Source organism: Pongo abelii, chromosome 12 (assembly GCF_028885655.2).
Source record: "Pongo abelii isolate AG06213 chromosome 12, NHGRI_mPonAbe1-v2.0_pri, whole genome shotgun sequence".
Classification (NCBI taxonomy): domain Eukaryota; kingdom Metazoa; phylum Chordata; class Mammalia; order Primates; family Hominidae; genus Pongo; species Pongo abelii.
The window spans coordinates 112,062,110-112,082,555 of record NC_071997.2 but is presented as its reverse complement, the minus strand read 5'-3'; the positions used below and the strand labels follow the sequence as shown (position 1 = coordinate 112,082,555).

The following is a 20,446-nucleotide window of genomic DNA, read 5'->3' as shown; positions in this document are numbered from 1 at the left end:
TTGAGATGGAGTTTCGCTCTTTGTTGCCCAGGCTGGAGTGCAATGGCACGATCGTGGCTCACTGCAGCAACCTCCACCTCCTAGGTTCAAGCAATTCTCCTGCCTCAGCCTCCAGAGTAGCTGGGATTACAGGCATGCGCCACCACGCTCAGCTAATTTTGTATTTTTAGTAGAGACAGGGTTTTACCATGTTGGTCAGGCTGGTCTTGAACTCCTGACCTCAGAAGATCCGCCTGCCTTGGCCTCTCAAAGTGCTGGGATTACAGGCATGAGCCACCGCACGCAGCTCCCAGATTATTAATTTTTACATTTTGCCTCTGCTTTCCTTGTTTAAAGTTTTATCAAGGTAACACACACACACATATAGTTTCATATCAAGTATCACAGAAATGGTTGTAGTGCCAAACCATAGTTTCCTTTTCCATCATTTCCCATCTCTAGACCCGTTTCCTAGAGGAAGCCTCTCTGAACTCTTTTAGCTGTCCTTCCACCAGTTATCTTCAAACCTCTAAACACTTATGATCATCTTGTCATTTCTTGATAACTTATTCATTATCCTTGCTGAGTTGCTATGAGAGATGAGGATTTAGCTCACTTTTACAGCCCTACCATTCCTTCCTGCCATCTTCTCAGCATGTTTATATCTTATTTTGAATTATTCTATTCTTACTTAAATAATATAGTTATACCTTTACCTCTAAATATTGTTCACTGCTGAGCCAAGTGGTATCTAGAACCACACTTCCATTCTTACAAGTCTCTGTCCTCCAACATTTGTTTTCATTACAGTTACCTTTTTTTCCCTCTAACTCTACTCAATATTTTTCTGAGTCAATTATTCCTGGAGACCTCCCTTCCAGGACCCTTAGACCTTCTGCTCTAACCTGGACCACTGTCGACTTAGAATTTCCCTTCACTGCCTTCTTGGGTTGTTCCTATTGTTTTCTAAGTCCCAGTTAATTAACTCATTCATTTGTTTGTTCATTCAGAGATGACTGAGCACCTACTTACTTCATGCCAGGCATTATTTTAGGCGCCGGAGATGGAGCAACAAACAAGACAGAAAAACTATTCTTGAGCTTATATTTTAGTGTTGGGATGATAGATGGTGAGAAAGTGCTATGGAGAAAAATAAAATCAGCTCAGGAGAGAAGACCGTGCAGTGACAGAGGTGGCCTATTTTATGTAAAGTTCACTGAAAAGACCTCCCTGATAAGGGGATGTGTGAACAGAGAAGAACTTGAATGAAATGAGAAAATGGGCCATGCAGATACTTGGGTTAGCAGCACTCTAGACAGAGAATAGGGTAGGAGATGCTCCCTTAAATATAGCCATGATGTAATCCTAAAAAGTAGCACTTTAATTATTCTTGTCTGTCTGTGATATTAGCATGAGTACATATAGGAGTAAATATTCTGCATTTTCTTGGCCTAATCTCCTAAATCAGAACAGGATATTTAGTCATAGTTATACACTAAGAAGCTGGACTATAAGACTCTAAGTCTCGATTCCAAAATCAGAGCTGTCTTTGTTTTACTATATTTCAGGGAATTTATAAGGACCAACTAAATTAAAGCAACAGAGATTTGATTAATACATTATGGTCTATTCACTAAATTAATTATTCTATAACCTACTAAAAATTATCCTGCGGAATATATAATGTCAAATACATATTTAAAAATAATAGTAACTGACAAAAAGCAAACCATGAAATAGTACAGTATGATCCCACTATTGTAAAGATACATTATGTGTATGGTACAGATTTATTTGAAAAGATAAACAATAAAATAATAACACATTATCTCTGGTTGATGGAATCCCAGGTGATCTGCCTGTCTTTTCTTCTCCTCTCACTTCCCTGCCTCCCTTTCAAATAGGTTATAGTTTCTTTCTTTGTACATTGTTTTGTCTTTCCTAGAATTATTTGTTGCCTTTACTTGATTTTCTTTTTTTCATGGGTAGACAATGAAAATTCTCTACTTTCTTCAAAAATGCATCAGATTTTATTCCCAAATGTGCAAACACATCCAATAATTCATTTATTCTGTCCCTCCCCCCACAGAGCCTTCCATTCTTTTGATCCGATCTTGGACAGGTCGCTCTCCAGGCCTGCTGCATAGCTGTCATCCTTGGACTTCCCTTTGCCACTTCTCTGGACTGGATTCCCTGTTTTATGGATTCTGTTCATGACTTTCTCATTCTTGGTTTATTCCCTTACTTTACTGAAGCACATTTTCCAGTAACTAATAAAAAGATACACAGGAATTTTTATAGATGTTTACATGTCTAATTTTTCTTTTCCCACATGAATCACATAGTTTGGCTGTATATAGAATTTTAAGCTGAAAGGGGCTTACCCTCCAGTTTATTATCTTTCAGCATCCAAGGTTAATGATTTCAATTTTAGTTTCTTGGAATGTGACTACTTCCCTTTGCCCTGCCCCTATCCCATCTCCTTATCCTCAAACTCAGCTGTCTTAGCTCTAGAATCCTGAAGTTTCATAGGAATATGCCCTAATACAAGTCTTCTGTTCCTTAATTAGACTGGAAATACAGTGGGCCCATTCACTGTTTGGACTTACCAACTTTCTTTCTGGAAAATTTTCTTTTATTATTTCTTTGGTAAATTCTTCCCCTGTTTTCTCCATCCCCTCTTTCTGGAACTCCTACTAGTAGGGTATTGGCTCTCTTAGACTAATCCTCTAAGTCATTTTTCTTCTATAGCCCTTCTCTTTTTCAATTTGTATTATTTTCTAAGAGACTAGTTAGAATACTATTATATTGTCTAGTGGGGAGAGAATGAGGCTTAAAGTGCTTATAGTATGAAAAAGAATAAATGATCAAAGAAATAATTTTTCCTGCTATAAACATGTGCTCTGTATATAAAATGCAGAAATTATATGAGTAGAAGAAATGATTAGCAAGAGCTTAGTGAAAAATAATCAATATTACTATTTTGATGACTTCATTTAAATCTTTAAAATTTTACTGTTAAGTCTTAGTTTTCACATAGTTATACTGCATATGAAATTTAAAATTTTGCCTCTGAGCACATTCTAGAGTAGTGCTATGCAATATAACTTTCTGTGATGGTGGAAATGTTCCCTGTGCTATCCAACCAATACAAAGGCCCTTGGCTAGATGTGCCTCTTGAACACCTGAAATGTGGCCAGGACAATAAGGAACTGAAATTTCAATTTTATTTAATTCATTTACATTTAAATAGCCACATATGGCTACTGTCTACCTTACTGAACAGTGAAGTTCTAGAGCTACAAATAAGGCCAACCTTACAGAGCTAAGAAATGGATTAGATATTAGGAGAAGGTGAAAGAATGAAAAATGAGTATTAGTGAGGGCTTAGGAGAAAAAAAAGTTTGGGGAACACCATGAGGAAAGACAGATTTTATGGAAAGAGAAATTCTCATTTTCTTTATAACTCCCATTAGCCTTCTCTACAAAATCTGATCCCAACCTATGTTGAAGCTTGGCTCCATTTAAAGACTCATGCTTTCCAGTGAATGTGAGCTACTTATCCTCTAAACACATAAAATTTGCATCCTCAACCATTTTGTTCATGGCATTCTGTCTACTTGAAGTCTTCCCACCCATCCTTTGTCTTGGCTTAGATGCTCTGTCTTTTCGCTACCTTGCTCTAACACTCCAATCTGTTAATAAAGACTGCTGAATTATCAATCTAGAAGCCAAACCTGTTTAACCTGTTATTGGTTCCCAAAAATCTCAACTGAATTTTAATTTCAAATGGAAATGATCTTCCATAGTTCTACTTCTGAACAAGATGGAGTAAGAGGGACTGGATTTACCCTCCTACCTAACTAAAATCCTGAAACAACTGAAAAAAAAAAAAAGATAAAATACATGAAGAAAAAAGTTTTCAAGACACTGGATATTGGGCAACAAAAAGACAGCAATCCCTGAGAAAAGAGAAACGAATGAGAGAAATCTTATGATTGTCTTAGGTTATCATTTGAAAAGTTTTCAGGCTACAGTGCAAGAAGGAGAAGTACAAGCAGAGCTTGGTAATCTCCCTCAGTTGATAAGTGCATTAATCGTTTTTTATTGTCTTCATTTTATGATGCTTTGACATCTTGGAGGCCTTGCTTGTCGGGGGAGAGGCCATCCCTCCCATGACTAGCTAATTCTTAGATATAGCAAATGATTCCATGGTGAACATTTCTTTCATATGCAAACAACCAATCCAAAGGCCATACCCACCAACCACCTCCTTTAGAAAACTCTCACACAACAAGCCAAATACTCTAAATCACTCTAAATCCTGCTGGGAATTATTTCAGGACCAGACACAAGACATCTAGGAACTACCCCTATAGCTCAAAGCCCACCAAAATTTTTCATACCAGCCAATCCTAACTAAACCTGCTCAGCTGCCTAACCTGCCTCATCCCTTCCTTCCCATGGGGACCACAATGAAGGCTCTGGGCCATGCTCTCCGGTGCTCCTTCTGCCTCCTTCCCCAACTGGGTGCTTCCCCATGAGGCCCTGCCTAGTGTGGAATGCCCCCTCCTCTCAAGAATTCTAAGTAACTCTTCTTTCAAAGGCAGTTGTCTCCATGCTTGCCATGTTAACATACCTGATTAAAAGAATGCATTTGTAATCAAGGAGATAGAGGTGATAGTTTGGGGAGGCTACTGCAGTGGTTTCTGGTAGGGCAGAGTTGTAGAAGGAGAAAGCTGTAGTGAGTGAGAGAAAGCTCCAGAGATCTGCAGAGGGGACCCCCTGAATTTCAGCTAGGTACAGATCAGCACAATTGTATGAGAAACTTTGAGAAGCTGGGGGAAGGAATCATCTGAAAGAATTAGAGGGAATAATCCCTGAATTGAGAATAGTTACTATTTCTACCAGTCCACCAGAGAACGTCATAACCAACAATGCATCCACTAGAGCAGCACCAGTACTGTGTCACACGGCAGGAGGTGAGCAGCAGGCAAGCAAGTGAAGCTTTATCTGTATTTACAGGCATTCCCCATTGCTTGCATTACTGCCTAAGCTCCACCTCCTGTCAGATCACTGGCAGCATTAGATTCTCAGAGGAGTGCAAACCATACTGTGAACTGCACATGCAAGGGATCTAGGTTGTGTGCTCCTTATGATAATCTAATGCCTGATCATCTGTCACTGTCCCCCATCACCCTCAGATGGGATTGTCTAGCTGCAGGAAAAGAAGCTCAGGGCTCCCTCCCACTTTTCTACATTATGGTGAGTTGTATAATTATTTCATTTTATATTAATATTTAATAATAATGGAAATAAAGTACACAATAAATGTAATGTGCTTGAATCATCCCCAAACCATTCCCCCAGCCTGGTCCAGGGAAAAAGTGTCTTCCACAAAACCGGTCCCTGGTTGCAAAAAGGTTGGGGACTGCCAACCAGAGAACTCAGAGAGGTTTTTGCCTTGGTGGTGAAGTAAAATTAGCCCTAAACCAAATGCCATTCTGGTACCAACTAACAGCTTAGAAGCAAGACCAGAAAGTGTCAAACCATCTCCAAATAACAAAACTGTGTCCCATAACACAGCTCAATAATATTTATAGAAGTACAAAAATATCCAGCATCTGACAAGGTAAAATTCAGAATGTAAGCTATCCAATAAAAAATTACCACACATGCAATGCAAGAAAATACAACCCAAATGAAGAGAAAAACTGATCAGTCAAAACTGATGCAGAAATGACAAAGATAATAAAATTAATAAACATTCAACAACTGGAACTTGGACAAGTGGATATACATATGCAAAAGAAGGTAGCTGGATCACTACCTCACATGATATAGAAAATAAATTCAGAATGGATCATAGCCCTAAATGTAACAACTAAATCGATAAAACTCTCAGTAGGAAAGAGAAATACATCTTGTGACCTTAGATTACAGAATGGTTTGGAACTATGACACCAAAAGCACAAGTGACAAAAATAAATAAACAAATTGGACTTCATCAAAACTAACACTTTTTGTGCTTTAAAGGACACCATCAAGAAAGTAAAAAGAAAATCTACAGAATGGGAAAAGATCATATGTCTGATAAAGATCTCTAGCCATAATATATAAAGAACTCTTACAAATCAATAATAAAGACAATCTGATTGAAAATGGGCAAAGGATTGCAACGGACATTTCTAAATATCTTAAGAAGATATACAGGTTGAGTATCCCTAATGTAAAAACATAAAATCTGAAATCTTCCAAAATTCAACTTTTTGAGTGCCAACATGATGCTACAAGTGGAAAATTTCACACATGACTATATGTAATGGGTTGCAGTCAAAACTTTTTTCATGCACAAAATTAAAAATATTGTGCAAAGTTACCTTCAGGCTATGTGTATGAGGTGTATATAAAATATAAGTAAATTTTGTGTTTAGACTTAGGTCCCATTCCCAAAATATCTCATTATGTATATGCAAATATTTCCAAATCCAAAAAAAATCCCATATCCTAAACACTTCTCATCCCAAGCATTTCAGATAAGGGATATTCAATCTGTACAAATGGCCAATAAGCATGTGAAAAGATGTTCAACATCATTAGTCATCAAGGAAATATAATCAAAACCACAATGAGATACTACTTCACTAGGATGGCTATAATAAAAAAGACAAACAATAACCAGTGTTGACAAGATGTGGAGAAACTGTAACCCTCATGTCTTGTTTTTAGAATTATAAACTGGTACAGGAACTTTGGAAAACTGTTTGTCAGTTCCCTAAAATGTTAAATACAGAGTTACCATATTACCCAGCAATTCCACCTATAGACAAGAGAATTAGAAACATAAGTCCACAAAACACTTGTACATGAGTGTTTACAGCAATATTATTCATAATAGCCAAAGAGTGCAAACAATCTGAATGTCCATCAATTGATGAATGGAAAGACAAAACATGGTAAAGTCATGCAATGAAATATTGTTAATCAATAAAAAGTAATGAAGCACTGACACATGCTAAAACATGAATAAACCCTGAAAACATTATGCTAAGTGAAAGAAGCAAGTCACACTCTAGCATATCAAACTTTGTGGGACAGGGCCAAAGCAGTAGTTAGAGAGAAATTTATAACACTAAAAACTTACATGACAAAATCAATTATTTCAGTTTCCATTGCAAGAAACTAGAAAGAGAAGAGCAATTAACTCTGAAGTAGGCAGGAAATAAAGTTCACACCAGAAATTAATGAAATTAATTAATGAAATTGAAGCCAATAAAATAATCAAGAAAATAAATGGAACTAAAAGCTGGTTCCTCAATAAGACAATCAAATTGATAAGTCTTTAGCCAGATTGATCAGGGAAAAAAATGTGAGAAGACAAAAGATATTAAGATATTACAAATATCAGGAAAGAGAGAGGTGACATCTCTGCAGAATCCAGATATCAAAAGGATAATCACATAATTTTGCGAACAACTTTATGTCATGAATGTAGACACCTTGGACAAAATGGACAAAGTCTGCACAAAAACAAAAATGTTAAGCTTACTCAAAAAGAAACAGATACCCTGAATAGTCTTACATATATTAAAGAAATGGAATTTGTAATTTAAAATCTCTTCGCAAAGAAAACCCCTGGCCAAGATGATTTCATTGGTCAATTCAATGAACAATTAAGGAAGAAATATTGATTCTACATAAACTCTTCCCAGAAATGACTATATATATGACTCACCCCGGACTATATATATATAGGTGTGTGTGTATATATAGATGTATGACTGTATATATATATGACTGTATATATATATATGACTGTATATATATATATGACTATATATATGACTATATATATGACTATATATATATATACACACACACATATATCTATACATACACACACACACCTATATATATAGTCCGGGGTGAGTCGTATATATATATGTATATATATATACACACATATATATACAGATATATATATTATACATATATACATATATATACACATATATATATATTACTATTTTGTTTTTGGCATAGGTAGCACTTCAAAACAGTGGGAAAAAGACAGTTTGTGGTAAGCAGAATTCTAAGATGTCTTTCAAATATTTGACCCTGTGAATATGACATATTACTCCTATGATAGGTCATGTTATCTGGCAGAGTTGACTTTAAGAAGGGAGGATTATGCTAGTGGGCCCAGCCTAACCTATTCATATGTGCCCTTTAAAATCTGAGTTTTCTCTGGTTGGCTGCAGAAAGGAAGTCAGAGATTTGGAGCACTAGAAGGATTAAATGCACCATAGTAGGTATGAAGATGGAACTCACATGGAAAGGACCTGAGAGTGGCCTTTAAAGAGTAGAGAAGTGTCACGCCTGTAATCCCAGCACTTTGGGAGGCTGAGATGGGCAGATCACAAGGTCAGGAGATCGAGACCATCCTGGCTAACATGGTGAAACCCTGTCTCTACTAAAAATACAAAAAATTAGCCAGGCGTGGTGGTGGGCGCCTGTAGTCCCAGCTACTTGGGAGGCTGAGGCAGAAGAATGGCATGAACCCGGGAGGTGGAGCTTGAAGTGAGCTGAGATTGCGCCACTGCACTCCAGCCTGGGTGACAGAGCAAGAGTCTGTCTCAAAAAAAAAAAAAAAAAAAGAGTAGAGAAGTGGTCCGTTCCAAGATGGCCAAGTCTGCAGCTTCCAGCGTGATTGACAGAGAAGACGGATGATTTCTGCATTTCCAACTGAGGTACCTGGTTCATCTCATTGGGACTGGTTGGACAGTGGGTGCAGCCCAGGGAGGGCGAGCCACAGCAGGGCGGGGCATCGCCTCACCCTGGAAGCACAAGGGGTCGGAGGATTTCCTTTCCCAGCCAAGAGAAGCCATGACAGACTGTACCTGGAAAAACGGGACACTCTTGCTCAAATACTGCCCTTTTCCAACGGTCTTAGCAAACGGCCCACCAGAAGATTACATCCTGCGCCTGGCTCAGTGGGTCCCACGCCCACAGAGGCTTGCTCACTGCTAGCGCAGCAGTCTGCGATTGACCTACAAGGCAGCAGTCTGGCAGAGGGAGGGGCGTCCACCCTTGCTGAGGCTTGAGTAGGCAAACAAAGCGGCCAGAAAGCTCAAACAGGGCAGAGCCCACCGAGGCGCCAAGGCTTGCTGCCTCTATAGACTCCACCTCTGAGAGCAGGGCATAGCTGAACAAAAGGCAGCAGAAACTTCTGCAGACTTAAATGTCCCTGTCTGACAGCTCTGAAGACAGCAGTGGTTCTCCCAGCAAGGCGTTTGAGCTCTGAGAATGGACAGACTGCCTCCTCAAGTGGGTCCCTGACCCCCATGTTGCCTAACTGGGAGACACCTCCCAGTAGGGGCCAACAGACACCTCATACAGGTGGGTGCCCCTCTGGGACAAAGCTTCCAGAGGAAGGATCAGGCAGCAATATTTGCTGTTCTGCAGCCTCCACGGGTGATACCCAGGCAAACAGGGTCTGGAGTGGACCTCCAGCAAACTCCAACAGACCTGCAGCTGAGAGACCTGACTGTTAGAAGGAAAACTAACAAACAGAAAGGAATAGCATCAACATCAACCAAAAGGACATCCACACCAAAACCCCATCTGTAGGTCACCAACATCAAAGATCAAAGGTAAATAAAACCACAAAGATGGGGAGAAACCAGAGCAGAAAAGCTGAAAATTCTAAAAACCAGAGTGCCTCTTCTACTCCAAAGGATTGCAGCTCCTCGCCAGCAACGGAACAAAGCTAGACGGAGAATGACTGATGAGTTGACAGAAGTAGGCTTCTGAAGGTCGGTAATAACAAACTTCTCTGAGCTAAAGGAGAATGTTCAAACCCATCACAAGGAAGCTAAAAACCTTGAAAAAAGATTAGGTGAGTGGCTAACTAGAATAAACAGTGTAGAGAAGACCTTAAATGACCTGATGGAGCTGAAAACCATGACACAAGAACTACGTGATGCATGCACAAGCTTCAATAGCCGATTTGGTCAAGCGGAAGAAACGGTATCAGTGATTGAAGATCAAATTAATGAAATAAAGCGAGAAGAGAAGTTTAGAGAAAAAAAGAGTAAAAAGAAATGAACAAAGCCTCCAAGATATATGGGACTATGTGAAAAGACCAAATCTATGTTTGATTGGTGTACCTGAAAGTGACGGGGAGAATGAAACCAAGTTGGAAAACAGTCTTCAGGATATTATCCAGGAGAACTTTCCCAACCTAGCAAGGCAGGCCAACATTCAAATTCAGGAAATACAGAGAACACCACAAAGATACTCCTCAAGAAGAGCAACCCTAAGACACATAATTGTCAGATTCTCCAAGGTTGAAATGAAGGAAAAAATGTTAAGGGCAGCCAGAGAGAAAGGTCAGCTTACCCACAAAGGGAAGCCCATCAGACTAACAGCGGATCTCTCGGCAGCAGAAACTCTACAAGCCAGAAGAGAGTGGGGGCCAATATTCAACATTCTTAAAGAAAAGAATTTTCAACCCAGAATTTCATATCCAGCCAAACTAAGCCTCGTAAAAGAAGGAGAAATAAAATCCTTTACAGACAAGCAAATGCTGAGAGATTTTGTCACCAGGCCTGCCTTACAAGAGCTCCTGAAGGAAGCACTAAACATGGAAAGAAACAACCGGTACCAGCCACTGCAAAAATATGCCAAATTGTAAAGACCATCGATGCTATGAAGAAACTGCAAGTAACGGGCAAAATAACCAGCTAACATCATAATGACAGGATCAAATTCACACCTAACAATATTAACCTTAAATGTAAATGGAGTAAATGACCCAATTAAAAGACACAGACTGGCAAACTGGATAGAGTCAAGACCCATCAGTGTGCTGTATTCAGGAGACCCATCTCATGTGCAGAGACACACATAGGCTCAAAATAAAGGGATGGAGGAAGATCTACCAAGCAAATGGAAAGCAAAAAAAAGCAGGGATTGCAATCCTCATCTCAGATGAAACAGACTTTAAACCAACAAAGATCAAAAGAGACAAAGGCGGCCATTATATAATGGTAAATGGATCAATTCAACAGGAAGAGCTAACTATCCTAAATATATATGCAACCAATACAGGAGCACCCAGATTCATAAAGGAAGTCCTTAGAGACCTACAAAGAGACTTAGACTCCCATACAATAATAATGGGAGATTTTAACACCCCACTGTCAATATTAGACAAATCAACGAGCCAGAAGGTTAACAAGCATATCCAGGACTTGAACTCAGCTCTGCACCAAGCAGACCTAATAGACATCTACAGAACTCTCCACCCCAAATCAACAGAATATACCTTCTTCTCAGCACCACATGGCACTTATTCCAAAATTGACCCCATAGTTGGAAGTAAAGCACTCTTCAGCAAATGTAAAAGAACAGAAATCACAACAAACTGTCTCTCAGACCACAGTGCAATCAAATTAGAACTCAGGATTAAGAAACTTGGTCAAAATCGCACAACTACATGGAAACTGAACAACCTGCTCCTGAATGACTTCTCGGTAAATAATGAAATGAAGGCAGAAATAAAGATGTTCTTTGAAACCAATGAGAACAAAGACACAACGTACCAGGATCTCTGGGACACATTTAAAGCAGTGTGTAGAGGGAAATTTGTAGCACTAAATACTCACACGGGAAAGCAGGAAAGATCTAAAATCAACACCCTAATATCACAATTAAAAGAACTAGAGAAGCAAGAGCAAGCAAATTCGACAGCTAGCAGAAGGCAAGAAATAACTAAGATCAGAGCAGAACTGAAGGAGGTAGAGACACAAAAAACCCTTCAAAAAATCAATGAATGCAGGAGCTGGTTTTTTGAAAAGATCAACAAAATTGATAGACCGCTAGCAAGACTAATAAAGAAGAAAAGAGACAAGAATCAAATAGATGCAATAAAAAATGATAAAGGGGATATCACCACCAATCTCACAGAAATACAAACTACCATCAGAGAATACTATAAACGCTTCTACGCAAATAAACTAGAAAATCTAGAAGAAATGGATAAATTCCTCGACACATACACCCTCCAAAGACTAAGCCAGGAAGAAGTGGAATCTCTGAATAGACCAATAACAGGCTCTGAAATTGAGGCAATAATCAATGGCCTACCAACCAAAAAAAGTCCAGGACCAGACAGATTCATAGCCGAATTCTACCAGAGGTACAAAGAGGAGCTGGTACCATTCCTTCTGAAACTATTCCAATCAATAGAAAAAGAGGGAATCCTCCCTAACTCATTTTATGAGGTCAGCATCATCCTGATACCAAAGCCTGGCAGAGACACAACAAAAAAAGAATTTTAGACCAAATATCGCTGATGAACATCAATGCAAAAATCCTCAATAAAATACTGGCAAACTGAATCCAGCAGCACATCAAAAAGCTTATCCTCCACGATCAAGTTGGCTTCATCCCTGGGATGCAAGGCTGGTTCAACATATGCAAATCAATAAATGTAATCCATCACATAAACAGAACCAACAACAAAAACCACATGATTATCTGAATAGATGCAGAAAAGGCCTTTGACAAAATTCAACGGCTCTTCATGCTAAAAACTCTCAATAAACTAGGTATTGATGGAACGTATCCGAAAATAATAAGAGCTACTTATGACAAACCCACAGCCAGTATCACACTGAATGGGCAAAAATTGGAAGCACTGCCTTTGCAAACCGGCACAAGACAGAGATGCCCTCTCTCACCACTCCTATTTAACATAGTGTTGGAAGTTCTGGCCAGGGCAATCAGGCAGCAGAAAGAAATAAAGGTATTCAATTAGGAAAAGAGGAAGTCAAATTGTCCCTTTTTGCAGATGACATGATTGTATATTTAGAAAACCCCATTGTCTCAGCCCAAAATTTCCTTAAGCTGACGAGCAGCTTCAGCAAGGTCTCAGGATACAAAATCAATGTGCAAAAACCACAAGCATTCCTATCATCAATAACAGACTAACAGAGAGCCAAATCATGAGTGAACTCCCATTCACAATTGCTACAAAGAGAATAAAATAGCTAGGAATCCAACTTAAAAGGGATGTGAAGGACCTCTTCAAGGAGAACTACAAATCACTGCTCAACGAAACAAGAGGACACAAACAAATGGAAGAACATTCCATGCTCATGGATAGGAAGAATCTATATCATGAAAATGGCCATACTGCCCAAGGTAACGTATAGATTCAATGCTATCCCCATCAAGCTACCAATGATTTTCTTCAGAGAATTGGAAAAAACTATTTTAAAGTTCATATGGAACCAAAAAAGAGCCCGCATTGCCAAGAAAATCCTAAGCAAAAAGAACAAAGCTGGAGGCATCATGCTACCTGACTTCAAACTATACTACAAGGCTACAGTAACCAAAACAGCATAGTACTGGTACCAAAACAGATATATAGACCAATGGAACAGAACAGAGTCCTCTGAAATAACACCACACATCTACAATCATCTGATCTTTGACAAACCTGACACAAACAAGAAATGGGGAAACGATTCCCTATTTAATAAATGGTGCTGAGAACACTGGCTAGCCATATGTAGAAAGCTGAAGCTGGATCCCTTCCTCACACCTTATACAAAAATTAATCCAAGATGATTAAAGATTTAAATGTTAGACCTGAAGCCATAAAAACCTCAGAAGAAAACCTAGGCAATACCATTCAGGACACAGGCATGGGCAAGGACTTCATGACTAAAACACCAAAAGCAATGGCAACAAAAGCCAAAATAGACAAATGGGATCTAATTAAACTACAGAGTTTCTGCACAGCAAAAGAAACTACCGTCAGAGTGAACAGGCAACCTACAGAATGAGAGAAAATTTTTGCAATCTACCCATCTGACAAAGGGCTAATTTCCAGAATCTACAAAGAATTTAAAGAAACTTTCAAGAAAAAACAATGCCATCAAAAAGTGGGCAAAGAATATGAACAGACACTTCTCAAAAGAAGACATTTATGCAGCCAACAGACACATGAAAAAATGCTCATCATCACTGGTCATCAGAGAAATGCAAATCAAAACCACAATGAGATACCATCTCACACTAGTTAGAATGGTGATCATTAAAAAATCAGGAAACAACAGATGCTGGAGAGGATATGGAGAAATTGGAATGCTTTTACACTGTTTGTTAGAGTGTAAATTAGTTCAACCATTGTGGAAGACAGTGGGGCAATTCCTCAAGGATCTAGAACTAGAAATACCATTTGATCCGGTGATCCCATTACTGGGTAGATACCCAAAGGATTATAGATCATGCTACTATAAAGACACATGCACACACATGTTTATTGCAGCACTGTTCACAATAGCAAAGACTTGGAACCAACCCAAATGTCCATTAATGATAGACTAGATTAAGAAAATGTGGCACATATACAACATGGAATACTATACAGCCATAAAGAAGGATGAGTTCATGTCCTTTGTAGGGACATGGATGAAACTGGAAACCATCATTCCAAGCAAACTATCACAAGGACAGAAAACCAAACATTGCATGTTCTCACTCGTAGGTGGGAATTGAACAATGAGAACACTTGGACACAGGGAGGGGAACATCACACACTGGGGCCTGTCATGGGGTGGGGGGTTGGGGGAGGGATAGCATTTGGAGAAATTTCCAATGTAAATGACGAGTTAATCAGTGCAGTAAACCAACATGGCACATGTATACCTATGTAACAAACCTGCGCGTTGTGTAGATGTACCCTAGAACTTTAAGTATATATATATATATAAAAGAGTAGAGAAGCACCCTGGCTGACAGCCAGCAAGAAAACATGGACCTCAGTCTAAAGCCACACAAAATGGATGTCTTGCCAACAATCTGAGCAGTTCAGAAATGGATTTTTTTTTTTTTCCCCAGAGCCTCCAGACAAGAAGAGCCTGGCTGACAACTTGATTTCAGCATGAACTCCTTACCTACATACTGTGAGTTAATAAAAGGGTGTTGTTTTAAGATACTAAGCTTGTGTTCATTCGTTACACAGCAAGAAAAAATTAATAAATGGTCTTTTCACTAAATGATGATGGGTCAACTGGATATTCCTATGGAGAAGAAAAGACAAACTTGATTTCTACCTTCAACTTTACATAAAAATCAATTGTAGGTGGGCTGTAGATCAAAAGGTAAAAGGCAAAAGAATTAAATTTCTAGAAGATAACATAGGAGAATATTTCATGACTTTGGGGTAGGAAAAGATTCCTTTAGTAGGACACTACAACACTACCCACAAAAGATTGTTAAATTACATTAAAATTAGAATTTTTTTTCCAGCAAAAAGACCATATTAAGAGACTAACGAGACAATCCACAGAGTGGAAGAAGATATGTGCCATATGTTAAAGGTACTGGTATCTGGAATTTATCTTACAACTTCTACAAACCAGTAAGAAAAAGGCTGGCAACCAAATATCAAGATGGGCAATAGACAAGAGCAGAAATTTCAGAAGTTACTCAAATTATGAAAAGGTACTCACCCTCATTAGTTATCATGGAAATGTAAATTTAAAAATCTGAAACTCTTCCAATATGATATATGCTAGAGTGCCAAATGGACTCACAGACAAACTGACTACCACAAGAACAGGTCAATCTTTGATTTATATGCTTTTCTGCCTCTATGAAAGAAAACATTATCGAATTTAAAAGTAAATTCTTTTATTATTTTTTGTAACATCAGAAATTCAAAATGTAGGGGGAGAATGGAGTTAATGTGTACATGTTTTTTATTTATTTCTTTTCTCTTGTTTTTGTGATCGAAGTTAGGTTGTTATCAGTGTGTGTGTGTGTGTGTTTGAGACAAGGTCTCACTCTGTCACCTAAGCTGGAGTGCAGTGGTGCAATCACAAATCACTGCAGCCTTGACCTGCTGGGCTCTAGAGATCTTCCCACATTAGCCTTCAATTAGCTGGGACTACAGGAGTGCTTACAAAAACATTAGATTAGTTATAGGTAACTTCTTATAACTAGAAAATGTTTTTTGTAAGCACCATAGTAACCCAAAGCAAAAACCTAAAATATAATAAAAATCAAAAGTAATGAATTAAAACACACTACCAGAGAAAATCACAACCACAAAGAGAGTAAGAAAGGAAGACAGGGTTACAAAACAACAAGAAAACAAGTAAAATGACAGTACTAAGTCCTTACCTATCAATAATGACACTGAATGTAAATCAACTGAATTCTCCAATTAAGACATAGAACGGCTGAATGGATTAAAAAACAAGACCCAAATATATGCTGCCTACAAGAAACTTATCTCACCTATAAAGATACCCATAGAGTAAGAGTGAAGAGATGGAAAAAGATACTCCATGCAAATGGAACTTTAAAAAGAGCAGGAATAGCTATATTTATAGCACATAAAATAGACTTTAAGTCAAAAACTATAAAAAGAGACAAAAAGGGCCATTATATAATTATAAAGATATCAATTCAGCAAGAGGATATTACATCAATAAATATATATGTACGTAACATCAGAACACCCAAATATACAAAACAAATATTAATAGACATAAAGGGAGAGGCAGACTGCAATACAGTAATAGTAAGGGACTTCAGCACCTCACTTTTGGCAATAGATAGATTATCCAGGCAGAAAATTAACAAAGAAACATTGCAGTTAAACTACACTCTAGACCAAATGGACCTAACAGACATTTATGAGCATTTCATCCAACTACTGCAGAACACACATTTTTCTCATCAGTGCATGGAACATTCTCCAGCATAGGGCATATGTTAGGTCACCAAAAAGTCTCAACAAATTTAAAAGAATAGAAATCATATTAAGTATATTTTCTGACCACAATGGAATAAAACTAGAATCTTTGCAAAGAGGAACTTTGAAAACTGTACAAATACATGGAAATTAAACAACATGCTCCCAAATGACCAATGGGTCAATGAAGAAATTACGAGAGAAATTTTTTAAAAACTCTTAAAACAAATGAAAATGGAAACACAATATACCAGAACCTATGGGATACAGCAAAAGTAATACTAAGAGGGAAGTTTATAGCAATAAATGTCTATGTCAAAAAAATACAGGCTTCAAATAAATAACCTAATGATACACTTCAAGGAACCAGAAAAGCAAGAACAAACCAAATCTAAAATTTGTAGAATAAAAGAAATAATAAAGATCAGAACAGAAATAAATAAAATGGAGACTAAAAAACCACAAAAGATCAATAAAATGAAAAAGTTTTTTTTTGTGTTTTTTTTTTTTTGTTTAAAGATAGACAATACCAACACGCTGGAAAATCCAAATAGGTAAAATCAGAGACAAAAAAGGAAACATTACAACTGGTACCACAAAAATAGAAAGGATCACTAGGGACTACTATGAACAGCTACATGCCAATGAATTGGAAAACCTACAAGTAATGGATAAATTCCTGGAAAAATACAATCTACTAAAATTGAAACATAAAGAAATACAAAAACAGACAAATAATGAGTAAGAAGATCTAAGTAATAATAAGAAGTCTCCCATGAAAGAAAAGTCCAGGACCTGATGGAAACACTGCTGAATTCTACCAAACATCTGAAGAAGAACTAATACCAATTCTACTCAAACTATTTTAAAAAAATTGAAGAGGAGGGAATATTTCCAAACTCATTCTATGAGGCCAGCATTACCATGATACCAAGACCAGACAAGAATATAGCAGAAAACTACAGGCCAATATAACTGATGAGCATAAATGCAAAAATCCTCAACAAAATACTAGCAAACTGAATTCAATAACACATTGAAAAGATCACCATGATCATGTGGAATTCATCCCAGGGACACAAGGATGGTTCAGCATACACAAATCAATAAACATGATACATCACATCAATAGAATCAAGAACGGAAACCATATGATTGTTTCAATACATGCTGGAAAAGTGTTTGATAAAATTCAACATCCCTCCATAATAAAAACTCTCAACAAATGGGGTATAGAAAGAACATACCTCAATACCATAAGGGCAATATATGACAGACTCACAGCTAATATCACACTGAACAGTGAACAAAGTATTTCCACTAACATCTAGCAAGACAAGATGCCCATTTTCACCACTTCAACTCAACATAGTATTAGAAGTCCTAGATAGAGCAATTAGGCAAGAGAAAGAAACAGAGTATCCAAATTGGAAAGGAAGAAGTCAAATTAACCTTGTTTGCAGATGACATGATCTTTTATTTAGTAAAACCTAAAGACTCCATCAAAAAACTCTCAGAACTGATAAAGATAGTAAAGTTGCAGGATACAAAATCAACATACAAAAATCAGCAGTGTTTATATATGTACAGTGATCAATCTGAAAAAGTAATCAAGAAAGCAATCCTATTTACAAAGCTACTAAAAAATACTTAGGAATAAATTTAACAAAAGAAGTGAATTTAACAAAAAAAGTTTTTCTTTATAAGGAAAACTATAAAACACTGATGAAAGAAATGGAAAGGACACACACACAAAGGAAAAGATACCCCATGCTCATGGATTGGAAGGGTTAGTATCGTTGAAATGTTATATGACCCAAAGCAATCTACAGATTCAATGCAATCTCTATCAAAATACTAATGACATGCTTCACAGAAATGGAAAAAACAATCCTAAAATTTGTATGGAATCCCAAAAGATGCTGAATTGCTAAGGAATCCTAAGGAAAGGAAAAAAAAAAAAACAACAAAGCTGGAAGCATCATACTACCTGACTTTAAATCATGCTACAAAGCTATAGTACTTAAATCAACATGATACTGGCATAAAAGCAGACACAGACCAATGGAATGTAATGGAGAACTCAGAAATAAATCAGTATACTTACAGCCAACTTGTTTTCAACAAAGGCACTAAGAACACACATTGGGGAAAGGATGGTCTCTCTAATAAACATTATTGAAACTAGATATCCATATGCAGAAAATGAAGCTAGATCGATCCTATCTTTTACCATATACAAAAATCAACTCAAATGGATTAAAGACTTAAATAAGATATGAAACTACTAAAAGAAAACATTAGGGGGAATGCTACAGGACATTGGTCTGGGGAAAGATTTTTTTCGGGTAAGACCTCAAAAACACAGGCAACAAAAGCAAAAAATAGACAAATGGGATTACACCAAGCTAAAAAGCTACACATAGAAAAGTAAACAATCAACAAAGTGAAGAAACAGTCTACAGCATAGGAGAAAATATTTGCAAACTATCCATCTGACAAGGGATTAATAACCAGGATATTTAAGGAACTCAAACAACTCAATAGCATGATGACAAATAATCTGAAAACATGGACCAAAGACCTGAATAGACATTTTTCAAAGGAAGACATACAAATGGCCAACAAGTACATAAAAAATGCTCAACATCACTATCAGGAAAATGCAAATCAAAACCAAGACTACAAATTAAGTTCACTGTATACTGCTTGGGTGATGGGTAGACCAAAATCTCACAAATCACTACTAAAGAACTTACTCATGTAACCAAATACCACCTGTTCCCCAAAATCTATGGAAATAAAACATTAAAAACAAACCAACAAACAAACAAAAAAACCCCCACAATTAGGTGTCATCTCACCCCAGTTAGAGTGGCTATCAAGAAAAAGACAAAAAATAACAAATGTTGGTGAGAATGCAGAGAAAGGAGAATATCTGTAAACTACTGGGAATGTAAAGTAGTACAGCCATTATGGAAAACAGTTTAGAGTTTCCTCAAAAAACTAAAACTAGAACTACAACATAGTTCGGTTCAGCAATCCCACTGATGGGTCTATATCCAAAAGAAAGGAAATCAGTGTATCAAAGAGGTATCTGCATTCCCATGTTTATTGCAGCACTGTTCACAGTACCCAAGATACTAATGAATCTAAGTGTCCATCAGTTGGTGAATGGATAAAGAAAATGTGGTATATACACATAATGGAATATTATTCAGCCATAAAAAGAATGAAATCCTGTCATTTGCAGAAAAGTGGATGGGATTGGAGGTTATTATGTTAAGTGAAAACCAGGCCCAGGAAGACAAATATTGCATGTTCTCATTCCTATGTGGGAGCTAAAAAGTGAATCTTATGGCTAGGCGTGGTGGCTCACGCCTGTAATCCCAGCATTTTGGGAGGCCAAGGCGGGCAGATCACCTGAGGTCAGGAGTTCGAGACCAGCCTGGCCAACATGGTGAAACCCTGTCTCTACTAAAAATGCAAAAATTAGCCGAGCATGGTGGTGTGCGCCTGCAATCCTGGCTACTGGCGGGGGAAGGTGGGAGAGAGGAGAATTGCTTAAACCCAGGAGGCAGAGTTTGCAGTGAGCTGAGATTGCGCCACTGTACTCCAGCCTGGGCGACAGAATGAGACTGTCTCAAAAAAAAAAAAAAAAAAAAAAGTGAATCTCACAGGGGTAGACAG

General features: G+C 37.7%; 1 protein-coding gene across 3 annotated transcripts in view; it reads right to left on the bottom strand.

Annotated features, from left to right (window-relative positions):
* LDAH (lipid droplet associated hydrolase) overlaps positions 1-20,446 on the bottom strand; it is a 141,543-nt gene that overhangs the window by 18,827 nt on the left and 102,270 nt on the right. Inside the window, exon 6 of one of the 3 annotated variants that reach the window (XM_054546104.2) lies at positions 1,729-5,068. Within the exon in view, the coding sequence (XP_054402079.1) occupies positions 5,031-5,068 (38 nt within the window). The 3' untranslated portion in view covers positions 1,729-5,030. 3 annotated transcript variants of the gene reach the window in all.